Source organism: Neophocaena asiaeorientalis, unplaced genomic scaffold, assembly GCF_003031525.2.
Source record: "Neophocaena asiaeorientalis asiaeorientalis breed wild unplaced genomic scaffold, Neophocaena_asiaeorientalis_V1.1 scaffold427, whole genome shotgun sequence".
Taxonomy (NCBI): Eukaryota; Metazoa; Chordata; class Mammalia; order Artiodactyla; family Phocoenidae; genus Neophocaena; species Neophocaena asiaeorientalis.
The window spans coordinates 1,883,568-1,905,046 of NW_020172280.1; the positions used below are offsets into that span (position 1 = coordinate 1,883,568).

The window sequence follows — 21,479 nt, forward strand, 5'->3', positions numbered from 1 at the left end:
TTGATCTCTGGATATATCAAGGCCATGTAAAAATGCAGCAAACTTTAAAAACTACAAAGAAGACTTTTAAATTGTTAATCATGATGTAGAGGAACATAAAATTTTAAATTCTTTTTCTCCCATTTTCCACAATATGGATATAGCAATTTCATGAAAAACACAAACATTACCGTGAACCGTCATCACTCTGAAGAGTAAAAATGTGAAACCAACTACTGATGGGAAACGTCTATAATTTTGTAGACAGCTTATTTTTAACTATTTAGTCCCCAGTTCCATAGTCTGTTTTTTTAAATTAGAACTTAAGGGTTCTCCTAGACTCCTGGAACATTTATTCATTCATTCAACAAATTGGCACTGAATCCCCCCTCTGAGCCAGGTGCTCTAGGTGTCGAGTTACAGTGATAACCAAAAAAGCAAGATTCTCACCTTCTCAGAGTTTACATTCTACTAAAGGAGATAGGAAATAATTAAATAAGCCTATGATATATTGCCAAGGAGTGATGAGCACTACGAAGATAAACAAAGCAGCAGAGTAAGGAGATAAATTCAGAGGGGGAGCCATGATTTTATATAAATGCAATCATGGAGGACCTCTGGAGGAGGTGATATTTGCACAGAGACCTAAATGCAGTGATTGGGTGGCTGAAACAGGAGCATTGGTCCTACTACTACTTCTAAACAACCTGTAACCTAATTCGTGAGCCCTTAAGTTCCTTAAATTGACTCAGTATGTTTCTTTTAAATTAAAGCCTCTGTATTGCACTTGCCTCTCTCTCAGTTCTCTGTAAATCAGAGCACAACACTCCCTGTTCAGAGCCTACAGTGGCTCCCCACTTCACTCAGAGAAGTTTCAAGCTCCTCCGACAGCCTACCAAGCCCTCCACAATCTGCCCTCCAACCCTTAAGTTTGCTTCAACTCCCTGGCGGTACTTCCTCATAACGTCCTCTCTGTGGCATCTTGCTAACCCTGCTTTCCAGCCCCTGACATTGGCATTGGCTCCACTCTCCTCCTAGAACGCTCTTCCCCCAGATATCCATCCACGTGGTTCACTCCTTTTTCAAGTCTTTGCTCAGATTCCACCTTCTCAATGGAGCTTCCCTGGGACCTCCAGATTTTAAAGTGTCACCTCCTTCCATAGGTCTGTAATCCCCTGACCCTGCTCTACTGTGTTCTTTCTTTCTCTCTTTTTTTTCCTTCTGTCTCTTATCACCTGCAATCTATAAATTACATATGTGTTGTATTAGCCTTTTTCTCATCGGTCTCTCCTCACTGAAAGGTGAGCTCCAGCAGGCAGGGCAGGATCTCTGTCTGGTTTGTTCACAGATGTTGTGGCATCCGACTGCCTACAGTAGCACTATGTCCTATTGGGACATAGTCAATGCTCAGTATGTTTATTGAAAAACAACAAGTGCCAGGCTGAGGCTATCTGCATGTACACACGACTTGGTCTGTACACCTGTGTTGGCAAAATCCAGAGCACTAGAACTCTGATCCCTCTTGTTTATTCATTTGTGTGGTTCATGAAACGTTGTTGCCAGTTGTTTAAATAGGCGGTATTATATCGGGTGTATATTCGTGTATATGGATGTCAAATACTCTACTTATAAACAGTGGTTATTAGGTGTTATGGAGAAAAATATCCTGAAAGCAGTGGACTGTTTGGCCGTTAGTAAAATCGTGATGATATTTCTCGGGCTTAGCAAGGATCTCAAGAGGTCACCTGACCTGGCTTCTGTTATTTTTCCAGAGTAGAGTAGGAGCAGCTGCAGCCCAGCAAGGTTATAGACTTGCCTGAGGGTTCACGGCCGGCGAGTGTGGACTCTGAAAACCCCTGCTAAGACCTTCTGTCCTTTGTTTGGAATTTATAGGAACACACAAAAACCTTTGTAATATATTGCCTGTTGGTCATCAGAGGATATTAATAAATAATGCTGTTAGTGGTTATTGCAAAAGATCTCTACAAATAAGCATGGCGTTGTATATAAAGGATGTTAGGGATAACAATGGCGATTGTTCTGTATTTTTCAACACTGGATCTTCCAGTGAAACCTCAGTTCTGTCACGGCTCTGTCACGTGCTTTGTACCGTATGGGTGTGTTTAATTCACATGAGTGGATATATCATTCATGAGGAGGGAAAAGAGGGAAAGGAGACCATCTCTCTGTGTGGAAGGACACGCTGTCGCCCCTGTATATTACACACCGCCACACCCCAGATCGGGGCAGGGAGCTGGGAGGTGTGGCCACCTGCAGGGATGGAGTTGAGGCTGCTGCGGCTCCCCTGGTCACCAGGTGGTTGCTCACTGCAGTCACACGAAGACCTGGGGGGAGAGCTAGCCCCACCGGAGAAGGAAGACCGGGGGTCACGGAAGAACAGAACCGACTGTGTGCAAATGAGCAACTTCCCTTTCCACTGTGTGCTGGGAATTAGCGATAACATTTCACAGCAAATAATAAAGTGCGCTGAGGTGTGCTTTTTTCCTCATCGAGTTAGAGCAAAGTTTTGGGAGGTGTTATTTTTAATTAGCAACACAAATAGAAGCTCCCCGAAATGGATAACTCTCTTATGCAGAGGCTACATTTCCCCCCTTCTCAGGCATTCATGAGAAAAAAGCCTGGTATTTAAATTAAAAGGTCATCATCTTTTAAAAATAAAAATAACAACTCTCCCCTATATCAGAGGAGAGGAATTCTTAGACTTGAGCCTTTTAAATCTCGTTGTTTATCTGGTGTCCCAGTTGTGGAGACTTTTAAAGTCTTGAAGTTTATGGAAAATGCTTTTCACAGCCTTTACCGGACATTGTTATTTTGTCACATTTTTAGCTGTTTCTCACGTCTCACCTAGAAATGGCGTCTTCTGGAAGCTGTGATTTGGAGTAACTGTGTGAAAATGAAAAGAGTGTTTACTTTCAGACTCAGTGACGTAGAATCATTTATGTAGCGTCTCAGCGCCTAATGCAGTGGATTGCCCTAGTGGGGTAAATGGAAAGCAGATTAAATGAAAACGAATAAAGAGAAATTGTGGTCCACATTCTCTTAAGCAACAGTGTTCTTTCAGAAAATCACTATCCCGAGCCAGAAAATTAATGAAGTTATTATTATATCGGTGAGCAAGTGTTCCCCAGCAAAAGTATTTGTCTCTTGCATGTTTGTTGAATACCTGTTACGTTGCAGGCGTCGTTCTGGGCGCCAGGGATGCTAGGAGGGTCAAGGTGGGCTCCCCTAACAGCACTTACGGCCCCGTAATGGGTTCAGGTGCTTGGCAGTTATGATGAGGAAAGTACAGGAAGTTCGGGGGGTGCGTGGAAGCGTCACCCACCAGGCCTGGAGACTCAGGGAAGGCATCCTGGAAGGAACAGTGTCTGAGAGGAAACCTGAAGGGTGATGAGAATTATCCTGGAGAAGGTGGGATGGGTTGGGAAAACGTTAGAAATAGAAGGACTAGCACATGGGGAGGTACCAAGTTGGGGATAATGAAAGATAGAGGGTGTCCAGCTTGTGTATATGGTGAGGGGAAGTCAGGGCAGATCTTGCGGGCAGGAATATGATATTAGTTGCTTATTCTTTGTCCTGAGCAGTGATGAGGATTTCTGGAAGGGTTTTTTGCACAATCGGACTTGCAGCCTCATCCCTTTGCCCGTGGGAGAGAAGGACTTGGAGGGACACCAAGGCATGAGTCGGGGAGACCAGTTGGCGGACTGTCGCTGGGATTCAGATGATGTGACGGTAAATGGCAGGAATGAGGGCAGTAGGAATGGGGGGAGGGGGAGAGGAGAGACTGGAGAATTGTAGGAGGTAAAGTCAGGAAGGCCTGTGACTGCTTAGACTTGGGGAGAGAAGGGGAGGTTGAAGGCATGGCTGACATTCAGGATTCTGGCTTGGAGACTTGGTGGACATATACGGGGGACAGGTACAGGTCCCCTGAGCTGGAGACCTAAGAGAAGCAATTACAGAGCACAGAATATCGCGATGGTTTGACCACATTGCGTTTGCGATATCCAAATGGCTAAGCAGAGCACTATATGTACAGATTTAAAACTCAAGAGGGAGATCTGGGTTGGAGATGCAGGTTTGGAATTGTGCGTGTGTAAATGGTCATGAAGTCATATAGATTGATGATATTTCTCAAAGAAGATGTAAAATGAGAAAATAAGTGGCACCCCAGCATTGAGTGCTCTGGAAGTTAGAAAAAAAAAATGATCTGGGAATGAGAAAACCCTCAAAAACTGAGAAGTGGACAGAAACATAGGAAGTAACCCAGAAATGTGTAGCATTATGGAAGTCCAGAGACAGGGGCGAAGTGTGGAAAAAATTACCCAAAGTGGCAAATACAGACACATCAAACAAGATAGGAAGCGTCCTTTTGATTATGTTTATGCTGTTTGATTATAGGCTCCTTAGTTACCTGTGAAGCCAGTGTGCAGTCAGCAGGGTGTAAGTTAAAAGGCCTATAGTTTCAGGTAACTAAAAACTTAACTCAAGGAGGCTGCAGTGATAAGCAAATTTAGACCAATGATCTTCCTGGGCTTTGTCCTCTGCAGCGGTCCCCAGCCTTTCTGGCACCAGGGACCGGTTTCACGGAAGACAGTTCTTCCACGGACCTGGGGGAAGGGGGCTGGTTGGGGACGATTCAAGTGCATTACACTTATTGGGCGCTTTATTTGTATTATTATTATGTCAGCTCCGTCTCAGATCATCAGGCATTAGATTCCGGAGGCTGGGGACCCCTGCTATTAGTGTATCCCAAATGCCTTGAGCAATGCTTGGCATTTGTCAGCGCTTATTAATTTTTATTGAATCAGTGAGTGAGTGAGTGAGTGAATGAATCTCACGTCATAAAATCCAGTGGTAGGGCAGCTCCAGAGTTGGTGAATTCATCAGCTCAGTAACGTGGTGAAGGGATGCCATTCTCAAGCTGTCACCCCTCATGGTAACAAGATGGCTGCAGTAGTTCCAGCATTACATGCAGATACAACATCCAGGTGGGAGAGAGAGGGCTATCCCCCTTCTTGGTATCTCTTTCTAAGAGCAAGAAAACCTTTCCCTAAAGGTTCTCCAGAATTACCCTCATTTCTCATTGACCAGAATTTTTAGAGCTAACCCCAGGATATCTTTTTCCCTAATTTTGACAGATGTTTCCGTAAACCAAAGTGTTGCAGGTACAGTCAGCTCCTGAGAGCTGCTACCTAGTGTAAGTTGTCCTTGGAAGACCCACCACGGTATCACCCTTCCAGCTGCCTGTCCCTGGACCCTGCCGATGAAATCAGGGCAGGGCAGGGTACCTCAGGCACGGTGAGCATCCCTGCCCACGTCTGATGCTTGATTCCACAGCCACTGACCTGTTTGTCATGAGAAGGCAAGCCAAACTCTGGAAGGTAATAGCTAATAAAAGGAAAGCTAGTCGTACTCAAAAAATTTTTTCCTGACTTCATACGTTTGCCTAGGACTCAGATAAAGTCAAATAAGTCAGGGGGGCATTCAAGCCTTAACCCCACATAAATATCTATAAAACAACCGAACTGTCCTAGGAGCCCCAAGCCCAGGATTCTGGTCCCAGCTCCCTCATCTTCTGTCTGTAGAAGGTACAGGGCAGCCTCTTATCTCCCTGGACTCTGCTTTTTGTTTGAACGTAACCCCAGGATCTTACTGTGCTCCAACCAGCAAAGCCATGCTTTCCTTTTATCCTCTCTCACTACTCCCAGCCTGCTTGATTGAAGACACCTGTTACCAAGCAGCTGGTCCTCCTAGAGTCTCTGGGTACACCCATGGATGCACACTCTTCAACTCCATTCTGCCCTTGCTCGTCTTCTCATAGGGTTGTTGGAGGATCAAGGGACATAATTCAGTTTGGGCTTTTAGACCGTTGCCTGCCCAGAGTACGTGCTCAATAAATGTCAGCAGTGGCCTCCACCAGACATGTGACCTGGACTGCGCCTCTGCTCTTCTTAGATGCCTGTGTCCCCTTCCCGGTTCCCCTTCACCCAAGCCTAGACTCTCTCTGCTTCCACCCGGCAGAGCTGAGATTCTATCCTGAGGCTTCGGGACTTCTCCGAAGGCCACGCCCACCTCTGTAGCTGTGTGTTGCTACTCGCAGGGCCCCGACATGCACACGTGCCCTAAAGCACGTCTTTCCTCCCTGTGCTGCAGCCTTCCCACCACTGCAGCTTCTCTAAAGGAAATAGTATCCACTGAACTGACCATTCCTTGTGATGTGGACCAGTTTAGCAACGTCATTTTAATCTCTCAGTTCCAGAAATGGGTTCAATTTTGCGTATTCATAGGCCCATTATTGTGATTTTTCAGTCTGTCTTGAGCAGTGCTGTTCCGTAGACTTTTCAGCAGTAACAGGAATGTTCCATCATCTTTGCCAGGCAGCACGGCAGCCAGCAGCCACATGTGGTTGTTGAGCACTTCAGATGTGCCTAGTCTGACTGAGGAACTGCATTTTAAATTTTAACTAAAACAGTAACTGTACGTGGCAAGTGGGTACGCGATTGGGGAGCTCAGCTAAAGAAACAGAGCCGCTTACATTTTGAAACGGCCAGCCCGTATCACTTTCCTTCTCCAACTCTAGCCATTAAAGTTTTCTTAAAAAATCTTGGATTCCCTATTAACTCTGAAGGGCCCCTTGCACAACGAGGTATGATTCTGTGAGATTCACACTCTCATAAAATAGCATAGGAGAGAAACTGTGTCATTCCATTCATTTTATATTCAGTCTGTGCCCCAGTTGCATTTTTGATATCAAAATGCCCAGGAGGGCTTCCCTGGTGGCGCAGTGGTTGAGAGTCCGCCTGCCGATGCAGGGGATGCGGGTTCGTGCCCCAGTCAAGGAGGATCCCACGTGCTGCGGAACGGCTGCGCCTGTGAGCCATGGCCGCTGAGCCTGCGCGTCCAGAGCCTGTGCTCCGCAAAGGGAGAGGCCGCAGCAGTGAGAGGCCTGTGTACTGCAAAAAAAAAAAAAAAAGCCCAGGCATAGCAAGATGGTAAATCGTCTTTCAGCTACAAACCTTGGAGACGAGTAATTATTTGGAAATAGTGGTCAGAACCATCGTACTTCATCAGGATAGATGATGTAAGAACCGATGGGCTTGGCGTGAAGACTGGTGAGGAGGTATAACTGTACCCAGGAAGATGAAAGAAACACCTCTGGGAAACAGACAGCACCGTTTGATGGGATGAGGTGTTTGTGATCGAGGAAGCAGCTGAGAATTCACATGAGCTGTGGTTGCTGACCATGAGGTCCAGCAGGGTACAGCCACAGGGAAGTGCAACTGAAAGAAGCTACCCAAGGTCAATACCGCTTCTGTGATACGAAGTCACTGCAACTCACATACTGAAGGGTTTTAGGCAAAGGCCTCTGAACTAGAAGGGAAATATTATTAACATCAAAATAGGATATTAAATCCAGAACAATAGCAACTATTAAAAAAAAAGTAAGGTGACTCCCCAAGCAAAAAAACATGTACCATTCCATTCTGTGTTTAAAATCATCCGATCAGAGTATCACGCAATTGATTACATTCTGAGATTGAAATCCATCTTGCATAGATTTTCAAGGTATTAGGTTCAGAAGGGTTCTCTGAGTTGCCAAGGTGCCTGTGTCAAGACACAAAGGAACCTCATGGCTCTTGCAAAATTGTTCTTCCGTGTAAACTGGTCAGAATAATCCAGAGACTTCTGGCTACAAACAGACATGAAAGATAAACTGGAAGATGACTTACGGATTCTGGAAATACAGGTTCAGCGATCCTACAGAATCCTGCAGTGTCTGCCCTAAATCCTAGGTGGCACAGAGATACTTTTCGACACACAGACACACACTTATAATGACTTTTCCTCATGCAGAAAGAAAATGCACCAGAAGAGACACAGACAGAGAGACACACACTGTAGTTTTTGTTTTTGCAAATAAGACTCTCAGTTTGTCTTTTTAAATGCTCAAGATTCAAATATATTAAGTAGTAAATATGCAGTGTTACTAGAAATGTATGGCTTTCGATGTATGTTTAAAATTCTACACAGTGATATCTGTAGCACCATTTAGTTTAATGACATCACCTCCCTGAACTCAGGCAAACTGAAGAAAATACTTCCAACGGCCAGGGAGCCATTTCCAACTTCTTAGGTTCAAAGCTTTTAATCTTTCAATGAAATCCTTAGATAAATTATTTCTTAGCTAACTGTTGCTCCGCGCACGTCATTTCACTGACAATGAGAGCAGCTAGTGGCTTTGATTGCAGTGATTTAAAAGGTCATTGGGATTAACAGAAGCTTTTCAAAACTCTGTATATTGTTGCAAAAATGACACCTCTGTGGGTTACAAAACAATGGCTGTGCTCCCTTAATGGGGGAATTTTTTTGTACTGTAATGGAAAAAGTATATCAGTGTCAAAAAAAAGAAAAAAAAAAAAGACATTGAATGAAGTCTTTGCTTTATAGCTCACCACCATCAGAGTGACACTTCTTGGGAAAACACCTTCGGCTCTGTGGGGTAACCCTCCGGCCACTCAGTGGAGATGCCCTTTTTGGTCAAAGAGCATGTCTGGGGGCTTCCCTGGTGGTGCAGTGGTTGAGAGTCCACCTGCCGGTGCAAGGGACACGGGTTCGTGCCCCAGTCCGGGAAGATCCCACATGCCGCGGAGCGGCTAGGCCTGTGAGCCATGGCCGCTGAGCCTGCGCGTCCGGTGCCTGTGCTCCACAACGGGAGAGGCCACAGCAGTGAGAAGCCCGCATACCGCAAAAAAAAAACCCCCAAAACCCAAAAAAAAAAAAAAAAAAAAGAGTATGTCTGGGAAGCTACGACAGCAGCTCTTGTCTCAAAGGGAAAAAAACAATTAGCAAGCACTTGCATTAGGACTCTTGTTCCATGTCCTCACAAGATGATGGTTTGCTTTAACATAGGTAGCTTCACTTTTTGATTTTGCTGTAATTATAGCCATTGGTGATCGCCAGTCAAGTAAAACGTGTTTGAATTTTCACAGGCCTGCATGTGTGAATTCTACACAATTGCGTTAACAACAGAGATGCAGCATAGTGAACACTTCCCAATGTTTTCAGTCTAAAATTCTCACATGGTGCTTCACTTACATAATCATTTTTCTTTATAGTGGAAGCACCAATGTAACCATGATTTCATTTCATTTTTCTCCTCTACTGCAAGTTCGCTAACAGTCTTTCATGCAGAAGTTGCATCCTAGCAATGAGTAACTGTGGAGAAGGGGTAGGAAGCCGGGCTCAGGGAAAATACCTCCTCAAGAAACCAGAGGAGTGAGGAAGGCTTTCTCCTCCAACAAAACTATTATGTCTTCATTTAACTTAACAAGGTAGCATGCCATTTTTTGTTTTATTTTTTTAGATACGTAAGCATCTCCACAGGGAAAAAAAAAAGTTAATGATCATTAAGCTCTATTCATATCAAAGCCAAAATCACTTCAGAACTCTGCCAGCACGCATGCATATTTCATCTTGAGGGCATTGTAATCAACATGTCCATTTTGTTCTCCCTTCCTGCTTTTGTACTTGACATTGTTTCAAGCACATTTGTAGGCTTCAGCATCACCCACAGGGTCATTTCACTCGCATTTCTTTCATTGCTAGCCAGGCTGTGCATTTCACAAGTGGCCCCGGGGACTTGAGTTTTATTTTTATTTATTTGTACAAATACTCTGCATACTGGGAATAGCCATTATTTTATTAGCTATGTTTAGTTCATATTTCCCCATTATGCTGCCTTTCTTTTTCTTATATTGGGTGTACAGCATTTTATTTCGTAAATTAAAAATGTAAAAGTTTATGAGTAAGTTAAACTATCCATCTGGCTTCCTTCTTATGCAACCTAAATCAATAAATATGTATGTGAGTATATATGCGTGTGTGTGTATATACATGTATTTATTTAAACAATTTATCCTAGTTTTTTGTTTGTTTTTTTATACTGCAGGTTCTTATTAATCATCAGGCCTCTCACTGTTGCGGCCTCTCGCGTCGCAGAGCACAGGCTCCGGATGTGCAGGCTCAGCGGCCATGGCTCACAGGCCCAGCCGCTCCGCGGCATGTGGGATCTTCCCGGACTGGGGCACGAACCCATGTCCCCTGCATTGGCAGGCAGACTCTCAACCACTGCGCCACTAGGGAAGCCCTCCATACAAATTTTAAGATGATTTGTTCTATTTCCATAAAAAATGCCATTGGTAATTTGATAGGGATTGCATTGTATCTGTAGATTGCTTTGGGTAGCATAGTCACTTTCACAATATTGATTCTTGCAATCCAAGAACATGGTATATCTCTCCATCTGTTTGTATCATCTTTAATTTCTTTCATCAGTGTCGTATAGTTTTCTGCATACAGGTCTTTTGTTTCCCTAGGTAGGTTTATTCCTAGGTATTTTATTCTTACTGTTGCAATGGGAAATGGAAGTGTTTCCATAATTTCTCTTTCAGATTTTTCATCATTAGTGTATAGGAATGCAAGAGGTTTCTGTGCATTCATTTTGTATCCTGCAACTTTACCAAATTCATTGATTAACTCTAGTAGTTTTCTGGTGCAATTTTAGGATTCTCTATGTATAGTATCATGTCATCCGCAAAGAGTGACAGTTTTACTTCTTCTTTTCCAATTTGTATTCCTTTTATTTCTTTTTCTTCTTTGATTGCCGTGGCTAGGACTTCCAAAACTATGTTGAATAGTAGTGGCGAGAGTGGACATCCTTGTCTTGTTCTTGATCTTAGAGGAAGTGCTTTCGGTTTTTCACCATTGACAATGATGTTGGCTGTGGGTTTGTCGTATATGGCCTTTATTATGTTGAGGTAGGTTCCCTCTATGCCCACTTTCTGGAGAGTTTTTATCATAAATGGGTGTTTAATTTTGTCAAAAGCTTTTTCTGCATCTAGTGAGATGATCATATGGTTTTCCTTCTTCATTTTGTTAATATGGTGTATCACATTAATTGATTTGCGTATATTGAAGAATCCTTGCATCCCTGGGATAAATCCCACTTGATTATGGTGTATAATCCTTTTAATGTGTTGTTGGATTCTGTTTGCTAGTATTTTGTTGAGGATTTTTGCATCTATATTCATCAGCGATATTGGTCTGTAATTTTTTTTTTTTTTGTAGTATCATTGTCTGGTTTTGATGTCAGGGTGATGATGGCCTCATAGAATGAGTTTGGGAGTGTTCCTTCCTCTGCAATTTTTGGAAGAGTTTGAGAAGGATGGGTGTTAGCTCTTGTCTAAATGTTTGATAGAATTCACTAGTGAAGCCATCTGGTCCTGGACTTTTCTTTGTTGGAAGATTTTTAATCACAGTTTCAATTTCATTACTTGTGATTGGTCTTTTCATATTTTCTGTTTCTTCCTGGTTTAGTCTTGGAAGCTTATACCTTTCTAAGAATTTGTCCATTTCTTCCAGGTTGTCCATTTTATTGGCATAGAGTTACTTGTAGTAGTCTCTTAGGATGCTGTGTATTTCTGTGGTGTCTGTTGTAACTTCTCCTCTTTCATTTCTAATTTTATTGATTTGAGTCCTCTCCCTCTTTTTCTTGATGAGTCTGGCTAATGGTTTATCAATTTTGTTTATCTTCTCATAGAACCAGCTTTTAGTTTTATTGATCTTTGCTGTTGTTTTCTTTTTCATTTATTTCTGCTCTGATCTTTATGATTTCTTTCCTTCTGCTAACTTTGTGTTTTGTTTGTTCTTCTTTCTCTAGTTCCTTTAGGCATAAGTTTAGATTGTTTACTTGAGATTTTTCTTATTTCTTGAAGTAGGCTTGTATAGCTATAAACTTCCCTCTTAGAGCTGCTTTTGCTGCATCCCATAGGTTTTGGATTGTCGTGTTTTCATTGTCATTTGTCTCTAGGTATTTTTTGATTTCCTCTTTGATTTCTTCAGTGATCTCTTGGTTATTTCGTAACATATTGTTTAGCCTCCATGTGTTTGTGCTTTTTACATTTTTTTCCCTGTAATTCATTTCTACTCATAGCGTTGTGGTCATAAAAGGTGCTTGATATGATTTCAGCTATTTTAATTTACTGAGGCTTGATTTGTGACCCCAGATATGATCTATCCTGGAGAATATTCCGTGCACACTTGAGAAGAAAGTGTAATCTGCTGTTTTTGGATGGAATGTCCTATAAATATCAATTAAATCTCTCTGGTCTATTGTGTCATTTAAAGTTTCTGTTTCCTTGTTTATTTTCATTTTGGATGACCTGTCCATTGGTGTAAATGAGGTGTTAAAAGTCCACTACTATTATTGTGTTACTGTCGATTTCCTCTTTTAGAGCTGTTAGCATTTGCCTTATGTATTGAGGTGCTCCTATGTTGGGTGAATATATATTTATAATTGTTATATATTCTTCTTGGATTGATCCCTTGATCATTATGTACTGTCCTTCCTTGTCTCTTGTAACATTCTTACTTTAAAGTCTATTTTATCTGATATGATTATAGCTACTCCAGCTTTCTTTTGATTTCCATTTGCATGGAATATCTTTTTCCATCCCCTCACTTTCAGTCTGTATGTGTCCCTAGGTCTGAAGTGGGTCTCTTGTAGACAGCATATATATGGGTCTTGTTTTTATATCCATTCAGTAAGCCTTTGTCTTTTGGTTGGAGCATTTAATCCATTCACATTTAAGGTAATTATCGATATGTATGTTCCTATTACCATTTTGTTAATTGTTTTGGGTTTGTATTTGTAAATCCTTTTCTTCTCTTGTGTTTCCCACTTAGAGAACTTCCTTTAGCATTTGTTGTAGAGCTGGTTTGGTGATGCTGAATTCTCTTAGCTTTTGGTTGTCTGTAAAGCTTTTGATTTCTCCTTCGAATCTGAATGAGATTCTTGCTGGGTAGAGTAATCTTGGTTGTAGGTTCTTCCCTTTCATCACTTTAAGTATATCATGCCACTCCCTTCTGGCTTGTAGAGTTTCTGCTGAGAAAGCAGCTGTTAACCTTATGAGAGTTCCCTTGTGTGTTATTTTTCATTTATCCCTTGCTGCTTTCAATAATTTCTCTTTGACTTTAATTTTTGCCAATTTGATTACTATGTGTCTCGGTGTGTTTCTCCTTGGGTTTATCCAGTATGCGACTCTCTGCCCTTCCTCAACTTGGGTGGCTATTTCCTTTCCCATGTTCGGGATGTTTTCTACTATAATCTCTTAAAATATTTTTTCTGGCCCTTTCTCTCTCTCTTCTCCTTCTGGGACCCCTATAATGCGAATGTTGTTGCGTTTAATGTTGTCCTAGAGGTCTCTTGGGCTGTCTTCATTTCTTTTCATTCTTTTTTCTTCATTCTGTTCCGCAGCAGTGAATTCCACCATTCTGTTTTCCAAGTCACTTATCCGTTCTTCTACCTCAGTTAATCTGTTATTGATTCCTTCTAGTGTATTTTTCATTTCATTTATTGTATTGTTCATCTCTGTTTGTTTGTTCTTTAATTCTTCTCGGTCTTTGTTAAACATTTCTTGCATCTTCTCGATCTTTGCCTCCATTCTTTTTCCGAGGTCCTGGATCATCTTCACTATCATTATTCTGAATTCTTTTTCTGAAAGGTTGCCTATCTCCACTCCATTTAGTTGTTTTTCTGGTGTTTTATCTTGTTCCTTCATCTGGTACATAGCCCTCTGCCTTTTCATCTTGTCTCTCTGTGAATGTGGTTTTTGTTCCACAGGCTGCAGGATTGTAGTTCTTCTTGCTCCTGCTCTCTGCTGTCTGCTATCCTAGTTTTAAAGTTTTAGTTTTTTGATCTGTGTGAAATTTATTGCAATAATTGTTCAATACACAGCTGTAAAGCAATTCTTTATACTCATATTCAACTATTGTTTATCAAGTAAGCAATTCTTATCCAACTAGAAATACACTTCTAAGCGTAGGATTTTATATAAACCATAGTGTATATCCTAGAAAATCAAATTTGGCGGTGAGCTTATTACTGAGTCCAAGCTTGTACCGCTCGCTGTACAACAGGCCAATAAATTGAGAGACAAGTTGTTAGGGCAAGTAATAGCAACTTTATTTAGGAAGCCAGCAGACGGAGAAGATGGTGGACTCGTGTCCCAAAGAACATCTTCCCCAAGTTGGAATTCAGGCTTCTTTCCTACTCAAAGGGGGGAGGGTGTGTAGTTGGTTGGTGCAAACTCCTTGGTGCCAGAATCCTTTATTCTTGCAACTGTCCACATAGGTCCACATCCTATTACAATGTTCCTGTAAACCTCCAAGACAAATGTTGTTCTCTGTTCTGAAACTTTTTAACTCTTTATGATTGGAAGAATGTTACACCTTTAAAGATCAGAGTCTTGAGAATGGGCTCTCTTGTATATTTCAGGTGCTAGGTGACAGTCTTAACTTGTAGCAAAAGCAATGGAATACAAAGGTTAAAAGAAACAGATCCAATATGGAGTCAGATTTGTTCTTCCCTATTACAGGCTTAAGTTTATATTAAAGTATTTTTGGTTTTCAGAATTCAAATTGAGACTCTTTTGTCTTAAGCTTCAAAGGGCCATGGTCCCTGAGCTCTCTCAGAACAAAATGTCTAACTTTCATGCAATTTTTGCAGAGTAGAAACTGTTATCATGGAGGTATCCAGGAGAACCGGAAAGAATTCCTGTTGCGCATTCCCCCTGGCAACATTCATCTACTTATTAAAAAAAAAAAACAACTTGTTAACCTTAAGCTTTGAGAAATTTAATTGATCAGTAGTTGATGTCAGTCGCCCTAAAACCGAGAGTATTCCTAAAGCAAAACAATAACAATAACAAAACAAAACTTTTTTGGAATATAGTCACAAAGGAGACATCCAGTGATAGGTGGATGTAATTCCTCAATAAACTGAATTAGAGCAAAAACAGTATTTTGAAATATATCTTTTGAGCCAATCCTCTGGAACACAACTTTTATATAGACTGTATTTTTAGAACATTAAGAGAACTTTATGCAAGACAAGATCCTCTACGTGATCTCCATCTATTCGGAGCACACACATCTTCCACCTTCCTTCACCTCTTATTTTTCTTCATCCGTTTCTCAGGGCTTAACTTCTCACTCTTGCTTCTTTTTCTCAACTCTCACACCAGCTAACTTGCACAAATTCCTCCCTGTCTGCCTTTCTGCATCATGTCTTGGCCCACTCTTTCCCCAAGGCATGTCTGTTTTCTCCTTAGCATTTAGCACAATGCCTGGCTTGTGGGAGGAGAGGCAGGGCAGGGTATGGTTCAGCTCCAGGGTTTGGAGCCAGCAGACCTGGCAGTAGTTTCTCCATGTATATCCTAAGGAGCTAATAGCAAATCTATTTCTGATGGTTGGCGGTTCCTGGTATGTGATCCCTGTTGTTAATGATCAGATCTCAACAGGTGTTTGTCAGTTGAATGAATTCATTCACTCTCACCTTTCCCTTCACTCTTCTTGGTTTGGTGTTAGCCTGATTGTACCAGAGTCTTCATTTCTTGTGCCCCACAAGAAAGAGAAGACAATGGCCGTGGCCAGTTCTCTGTCTTAATCCATTGCCTTCTACCGCTCATCATTTAAGTCATGACATTGCCCCACACTCACTTCTGCATTCCTTTCTCTACCAATTCTGTGACCTGATTTTACCTTTTTAGACATGTCTGCATCTGCCTTACATTTTACTTTTCTTCTCCACCCTATTGCTCTCTCCAGTCCCATTGTCCTTTGTGACAAGTTCATAATCCATGGTTAGACAGTACAACCTCCTGCTTTCTCTTTGAGATTTAAACCAACCATCTTTGTTCCATGTTAGCCATGTGAACAACATTCCCTGCCCTAAACCTCATCGTGAAAAGGCACTGTTGCTATTTCAGGTTCTCCTGCCTGTCCGATCCTTACCTCCAGTCCAGTGGTTCTCTGAGTGTGGAACCCTGAGCAGCAAAAGCAGCTTTGGCATCACCCAAGAAGTTATTAGACATGCACACTCTCAGTCCCATCCCCAAACCTACTGGGTCGGAAACTCTGGGGATGAGGCCCAGTAATCTGTGTTTACTGCCGTCCCGGAAATTGTGATGCCCACTAAAGTTTGAGAACCATTGCCTTAACCCATCTAGTCTCCTGCCTTCTCCCTTCCTCCTATTCACACTTAATTCATTCTAGCAGGAAACGTTTTATGCTTGGAGGTAATTGCACCATTTTGAAAACCATTATTCCAGATAATTTTAGAAGACCATGTAAAACATCAAAATAATTTCCAATACTCAGTGAGCTCTTTCTCGTTCATCACAGCAAGAGATGGTGATGCTCTAGATAGATGAAAGTACAAATAGTCCGTAAGACTCATTTTATTCGGGAGGGTTAAATTCTTCCTGGGGGGAAAACACAGTTTTTCTCATGATGCTGGTAAACAGAGCTGGCAATAGTAAAAGGACATGGAGAGCCTAAACAGTCTTAGAGATGCAAACGAATGGGTAAACAACAAGGTCCTACTGTGTAGCACAGGGAGCTGTATTCAGTATCCTGTGATAAACCATAATGGAGAAGAGTATGTAAAAGGATGTGTATATATATGTAAAAGTGAATCACTTTGCTGTACAGTAGAAATTAACACAGCATTGTCAATCAACTATATGTCAATTAAATAAATAGTCTTCAGATTAATCAAACTTGGAATTACCAAGCATTAGGAATTCCCAGCTAATTCCTTAGCTTGGTGATGAGTATAAGGAGTCCATTACATTAATGCTTCTACTTTTGTGGACATTTGAAAACGTCATGAGAATTTTAAAATAACAGTTACTTCACAGCAGCATCATTTTACCTCCGTGTTATATGAATCCAGTTCAGATTTCAGTTTTGTCACTTCCCATCTTAGTTAGTCATAAATGATATTACTAATAAATTGGTACCTATTGCATGGTTTTAATTCATTTCTGCTAGATATGTATGTACATATATTTATGTAAGTAGGTAGGTCAATAGGTAAAACATGGTTATCAATGTAAATGTTGAGGAGATGACCAAAAGCTAAGAAATTTGTGTGGTCTGTATATTGCTGCTGTGTAAATCGACAAACCCTGTAGAAAAACAATTTCACAAGATCTATGTATGTGTCACTAGACATTAAAATAGTAATACACATAAATTTCATTTACTGGAATCTCTCCTAAAGGGGGAGAATTCTAATTGCAGAAAAGATTTTATACAGGAAGGTAGTCAGCAGAGATTTCTGTTTTCATAATAGTATAAAACACTGGAAATCCCTTTGTGACCAACCACAGAGAGATAACTAAATAAACATGTATATTCATTCAGTATAATTTATTAAATGATAACTATACAAATTATAATGCTTATAAAAGTTTTAAAAAACAAAACAAAATAAAACTTGTTACAACTATGGAAAATATTGAAAAACAAATTTTCTGTTAGGGTAGAGATATGATCAGTGTCTTATTTCTTCTTTTTTTCTCCTGTTTTCATGTTTTTAATGCAAATGTGTAGTTAGAAATTATGACAGTGGAATTAGCAAGATTGTTTCCTCTCTGAAGTGGTTTGAGCCTTTGTGATTTAGTAAAGGCACTTTTAATCCATAGGGAGCTAAATTTTTTAAGAGTTAATCAGTCCCAAGAGGAGCGAGTAATATTGCTTCTATGTTACCACCAAAACTTCTAGCACTAAGCTAACTGCCTTGATGAAACAGAGGTTCATAGAATCTAACGTAATGCAACTTCTGTTGTATCTTTTTTTCCCTAATATTGCATCTATGGTACTTTTAACAGTTAAAATGTATAGCAATCATTCCATCACATCTTTGCCCCAAAGAAGCAGAACATGGCAACAGCCCTGAAACCCCTTCCTCCTCTGGTTGTCTTATCCAAGACTGTTACTACACTTGGAACATCAAAAATCAAGGTGGTTTCCCAGAGATGTATTAAACCTAACGGCAGCTACATCATTATTCCACCAACTGGGAATTTGAAGTAGAGCTACTTCCCACGGTGTTAGTTTGAACAAGCTAAACCAAAGCATGTTAAGAGGACCAGGGACCATCCATTATGGGATGCTGATGCACTAATGCTCACACCCACAGCCCTTCCCATCCTGCGTACGCTCAGTTCAGCTGTGTACTTTCCATAGCACTGGCCTGAGAGTCTGCACTGCTCTTCTCTTATTAAGAAGTAGTCATACTGTTGATGACAATTATCGTGACTGCTATTACCATTTGAGACACATAAAAAGGCCAAGTGAAAAGAAGGGGAAAACACCCACAATCTTCAAGAATCAGTGCTTTATATTGTCTGCTTCAGATGATTTTTTGGTGTCTATTATATATATATTTTTTCTATGTTTATAAAAAATTCAGATCAAATATCATATGTCCTTGAACCATATGCTGTCTAAAGCCTGTTGTTTTGTAAATTGCTCTGTTGAACATACATTTCATCAGGCCAATTCTAATTGGGGGCAAAGGGGGTGGGCAGAGGAATCTTTTGTGGCCATATTATCACTGTGTATAAAATTAAAGCCTTGGGAGGAACATAGCGAAAGGAAAGGATTATTTATCCAAGATTAACCTTGGAGTCATTTTACTGTTTTATTTCTACAAGTAAATTATCCATCTTCCCATTTTAAGGCAGGTAATTGCTTTGCTGGCTTCTGTGTTTCTACCGAAACATAACTTAGAGTCTTTCGTCTGGATATTTATTCATCTGACTGGAATGGCTTTCAGTCCTCTTTAAAAATTAATTTGACTTTAATGTCTAGTTATCTAGGACTCCCCTGGGCTAGGATGAAATCACACTGGGGGAATTTTGATTTGACAAACAGCCATTGTGCGGGAGCCTTTGATCCTCCACCATGGTGTTAACTAGCTGCCCCTCGTCTTGCTGAGCTTTGAGCAAGGTCAAAGTCTGCACCCCGCCCGGCAGGATCACTGGTGGGCACTGGGAGAATCCTGGCACCTCCCAGAGTCTTTGAGCTGCTGCAGCCCTTCAGCTGGAGCTTAGAGCCCTCCTAAACATTTAGAGAAATTGGATGTGCGCGGAGATAAAGAGAAGACAGGGTGAGTTTTTCCTAGGGCCTTGGTGTCGCGTGTCCTGGTGCTTGTTGAGTGCTTGAGGCCCTTCGCTCTTTGAAGTAGGAATTCCTGACCTGGTCTTCCAATCTCTGAGTCCTGCTCAGGTTTTCCAAGTTTTCAAAAAATTATGAAGAAAAATTTATTTTCATTTCCATTTAAAAAATACATAGAAAATATAGTAGATAATGATTTTTACAAATTTTTAAAAATTGGAGTAGAGTTGATTTACGATATCATGTTAGTTTCAGGTGTGTACAGCACGGTGATTCAATTATACATATATATGTGTGTTTGTGTGTGTGTGTGTATATATACCCACACACACATATTCTTACATATGTGTGTACACATATATATGTGTACACACGTTTTATATATGTATGTACACATATATACACGCACACATATATTCTTTTTCAGATTCTTTTCCCTTATAGGTTATTACAAAATATTGAGACTAGTTTCCTGTGCTGTACAGTAGGTCCTTGTTGTCTATCTACCTTATATATGGTAGTGTGTATATGTAAATCCTAATTTATCCCTCCCCACCCCCTTTCCCCTTTGGTAACCATAAGTTTATGTTCTGTGTCTGTGAGTCTCTGTAAATAAGTTCATTCATATCTTTTTTTTTAGATTTCACATATAAGCAGTATCATATTCTTTTCCATTATGATTTATCACAGGATATTGAATGTAGCTCCCTGTGCTATACAGTAGGACCTTGTTGATATCCATTCTATACACAATAGTTTGCACCTGCTAATCCCAAACTCCCACTCCATCCCCCCTCACCACCCCACCTTGGCAACCACAAGTCTGTTCTCTATGTCTGTGAGTCCATTTCTGTTTTGTGTGTTATATTTTAGATTTCACATATAAATGATATCATATGGTATTTGTCTTTCTCTCTCTGGCTTACTTCACTTAGTATGATCATCTCTAGGTCCATCCATGTTGCTGCAAATGGCATTATTTCATTCTTTTTTATGCCTGAGTAATATTGCATTGTATATATGTACCATATCTTCTTTATCCATTCATCTGTCGATAATTAGAAGAATGGAGAGAAAACAGGCATATTGCTGAAGATCACTGGAAGTTGTCGCCCTGGTGGTTAGATGCCTTAAAAGCAAAAGAACAAGTGTAGACTTTCCATACTGGCCTTGATACAGATTGTTCAAAAGCATCTAGACTCATGTAGCAGGCTGTAAGTGTCACCCTTGCCTGGAAGGCAGGCGTGGTCTAACTCTGTGATCTCCTCGCTCTGACAGACGGGGAGCTCTCCATATCGAATGAAGATGACTCCCTGGAAAACGGGCAGTCCCTGAGCTCCAGCCAGCTATCTCTGCCCGCCCTGTCCGAGATGGAGCCAGTCCCGATGCCCAGGGATCCCTGCTCATACGAGGTGCTCCAACCTTCCGACATCATGGATGGGACAGGTAATGCCCCTGGTAGACATGGAACTGGTCCCCAGCATGCGGTGTTAGGGGGCTTCAGCCTGGCTGGACTTTGGCTTCTATTTTGAACCACCCTGAACATAAGTACCTCCTGGAAATGGGGATGAAAGTGACCAGTTAGTACGTGCTGAGTGTAAAAATATGGAGGATGTGTCCATTTATTTTTCTACAGTCTTTAAAAACACTTTTATAATCTTAATCTCTTTAAAGAAGATGTCTTGTTTTGTAATACTGATGATTTAAAATGTCTGTTTTCTAACCCTCATTTCTGTTAAGGTAAAGCTAGAGAGTCCTGTGCTTCTGTAGGGTACCTGTCTAAGTCCACCTGGTCACAAGGCCCTGGTATTCCTTTGAATCCTAATCCCAATATACCAGTTAATAGTTATATCGATTTAGTAAATTGTGCCAATTTACTATATAAAATCAATTAATGTGTTAATCGTCTACAATTTACCGGTATCCTGCTGACAGATCATTTTGATGCTGTCTGTCACTCCCTCTTTGGTCCAAAGCTCTCTGAGTGGCCGATCCTCACTCCCTCACAAGGTTTGCAGAGTGGTCCTCATTAGCCAGAAGACGGTACCCTCCCGACAGCCAGTAAGGAGAGGTCCTTGCTGTCAGGAGACAAGCCTGGGGGATGGGGCCTCTGGGAATATCTGGAGTCTGGGGAGGAGGCCCCGGCCTCCCCCACACCGTGTGCAAAGTCTGCGTCACGGAACTCAGGTGGGAGGCGAGCAGGATGGCGTTTCAGAGTCAGCGCCATGCTTCACTTTGGGACCCAGCGAGTCGCTGCTCCATCGATGTGTCCAGCACTGATGATAACAGTGTCCCCTGAGACAGGGGAGGACCCGGTTCTCCTGAGGATTGTGTACAGGGCTTTGACTGCCGGAAACGCTGCTACCCAGAGTGGGAAGAGGGAAGAGGGCCGGGGAGGCTTTCTTCCTGTAGCAGTGACGGGGGTGGGCGGGGGGGAGAGAGATGCATCTGAGTTG

At 41.5% G+C, this 21,479-nt stretch overlaps 1 protein-coding gene across 1 annotated transcript in view; it reads left to right on the plus strand.

Moving 5' to 3' along the window:
• Positions 1 to 21,479, plus strand: part of PHACTR1 (phosphatase and actin regulator 1) — a 195,351-nt gene that overhangs the window by 96,894 nt on the left and 76,978 nt on the right. Inside the window, exon 3 of the mRNA XM_024763691.1 lies at positions 20,302 to 20,469. Within this exon, the coding sequence (XP_024619459.1) occupies positions 20,302 to 20,469 (168 nt within the window). The remainder of the gene's footprint in view (positions 1 to 20,301; positions 20,470 to 21,479) is intronic.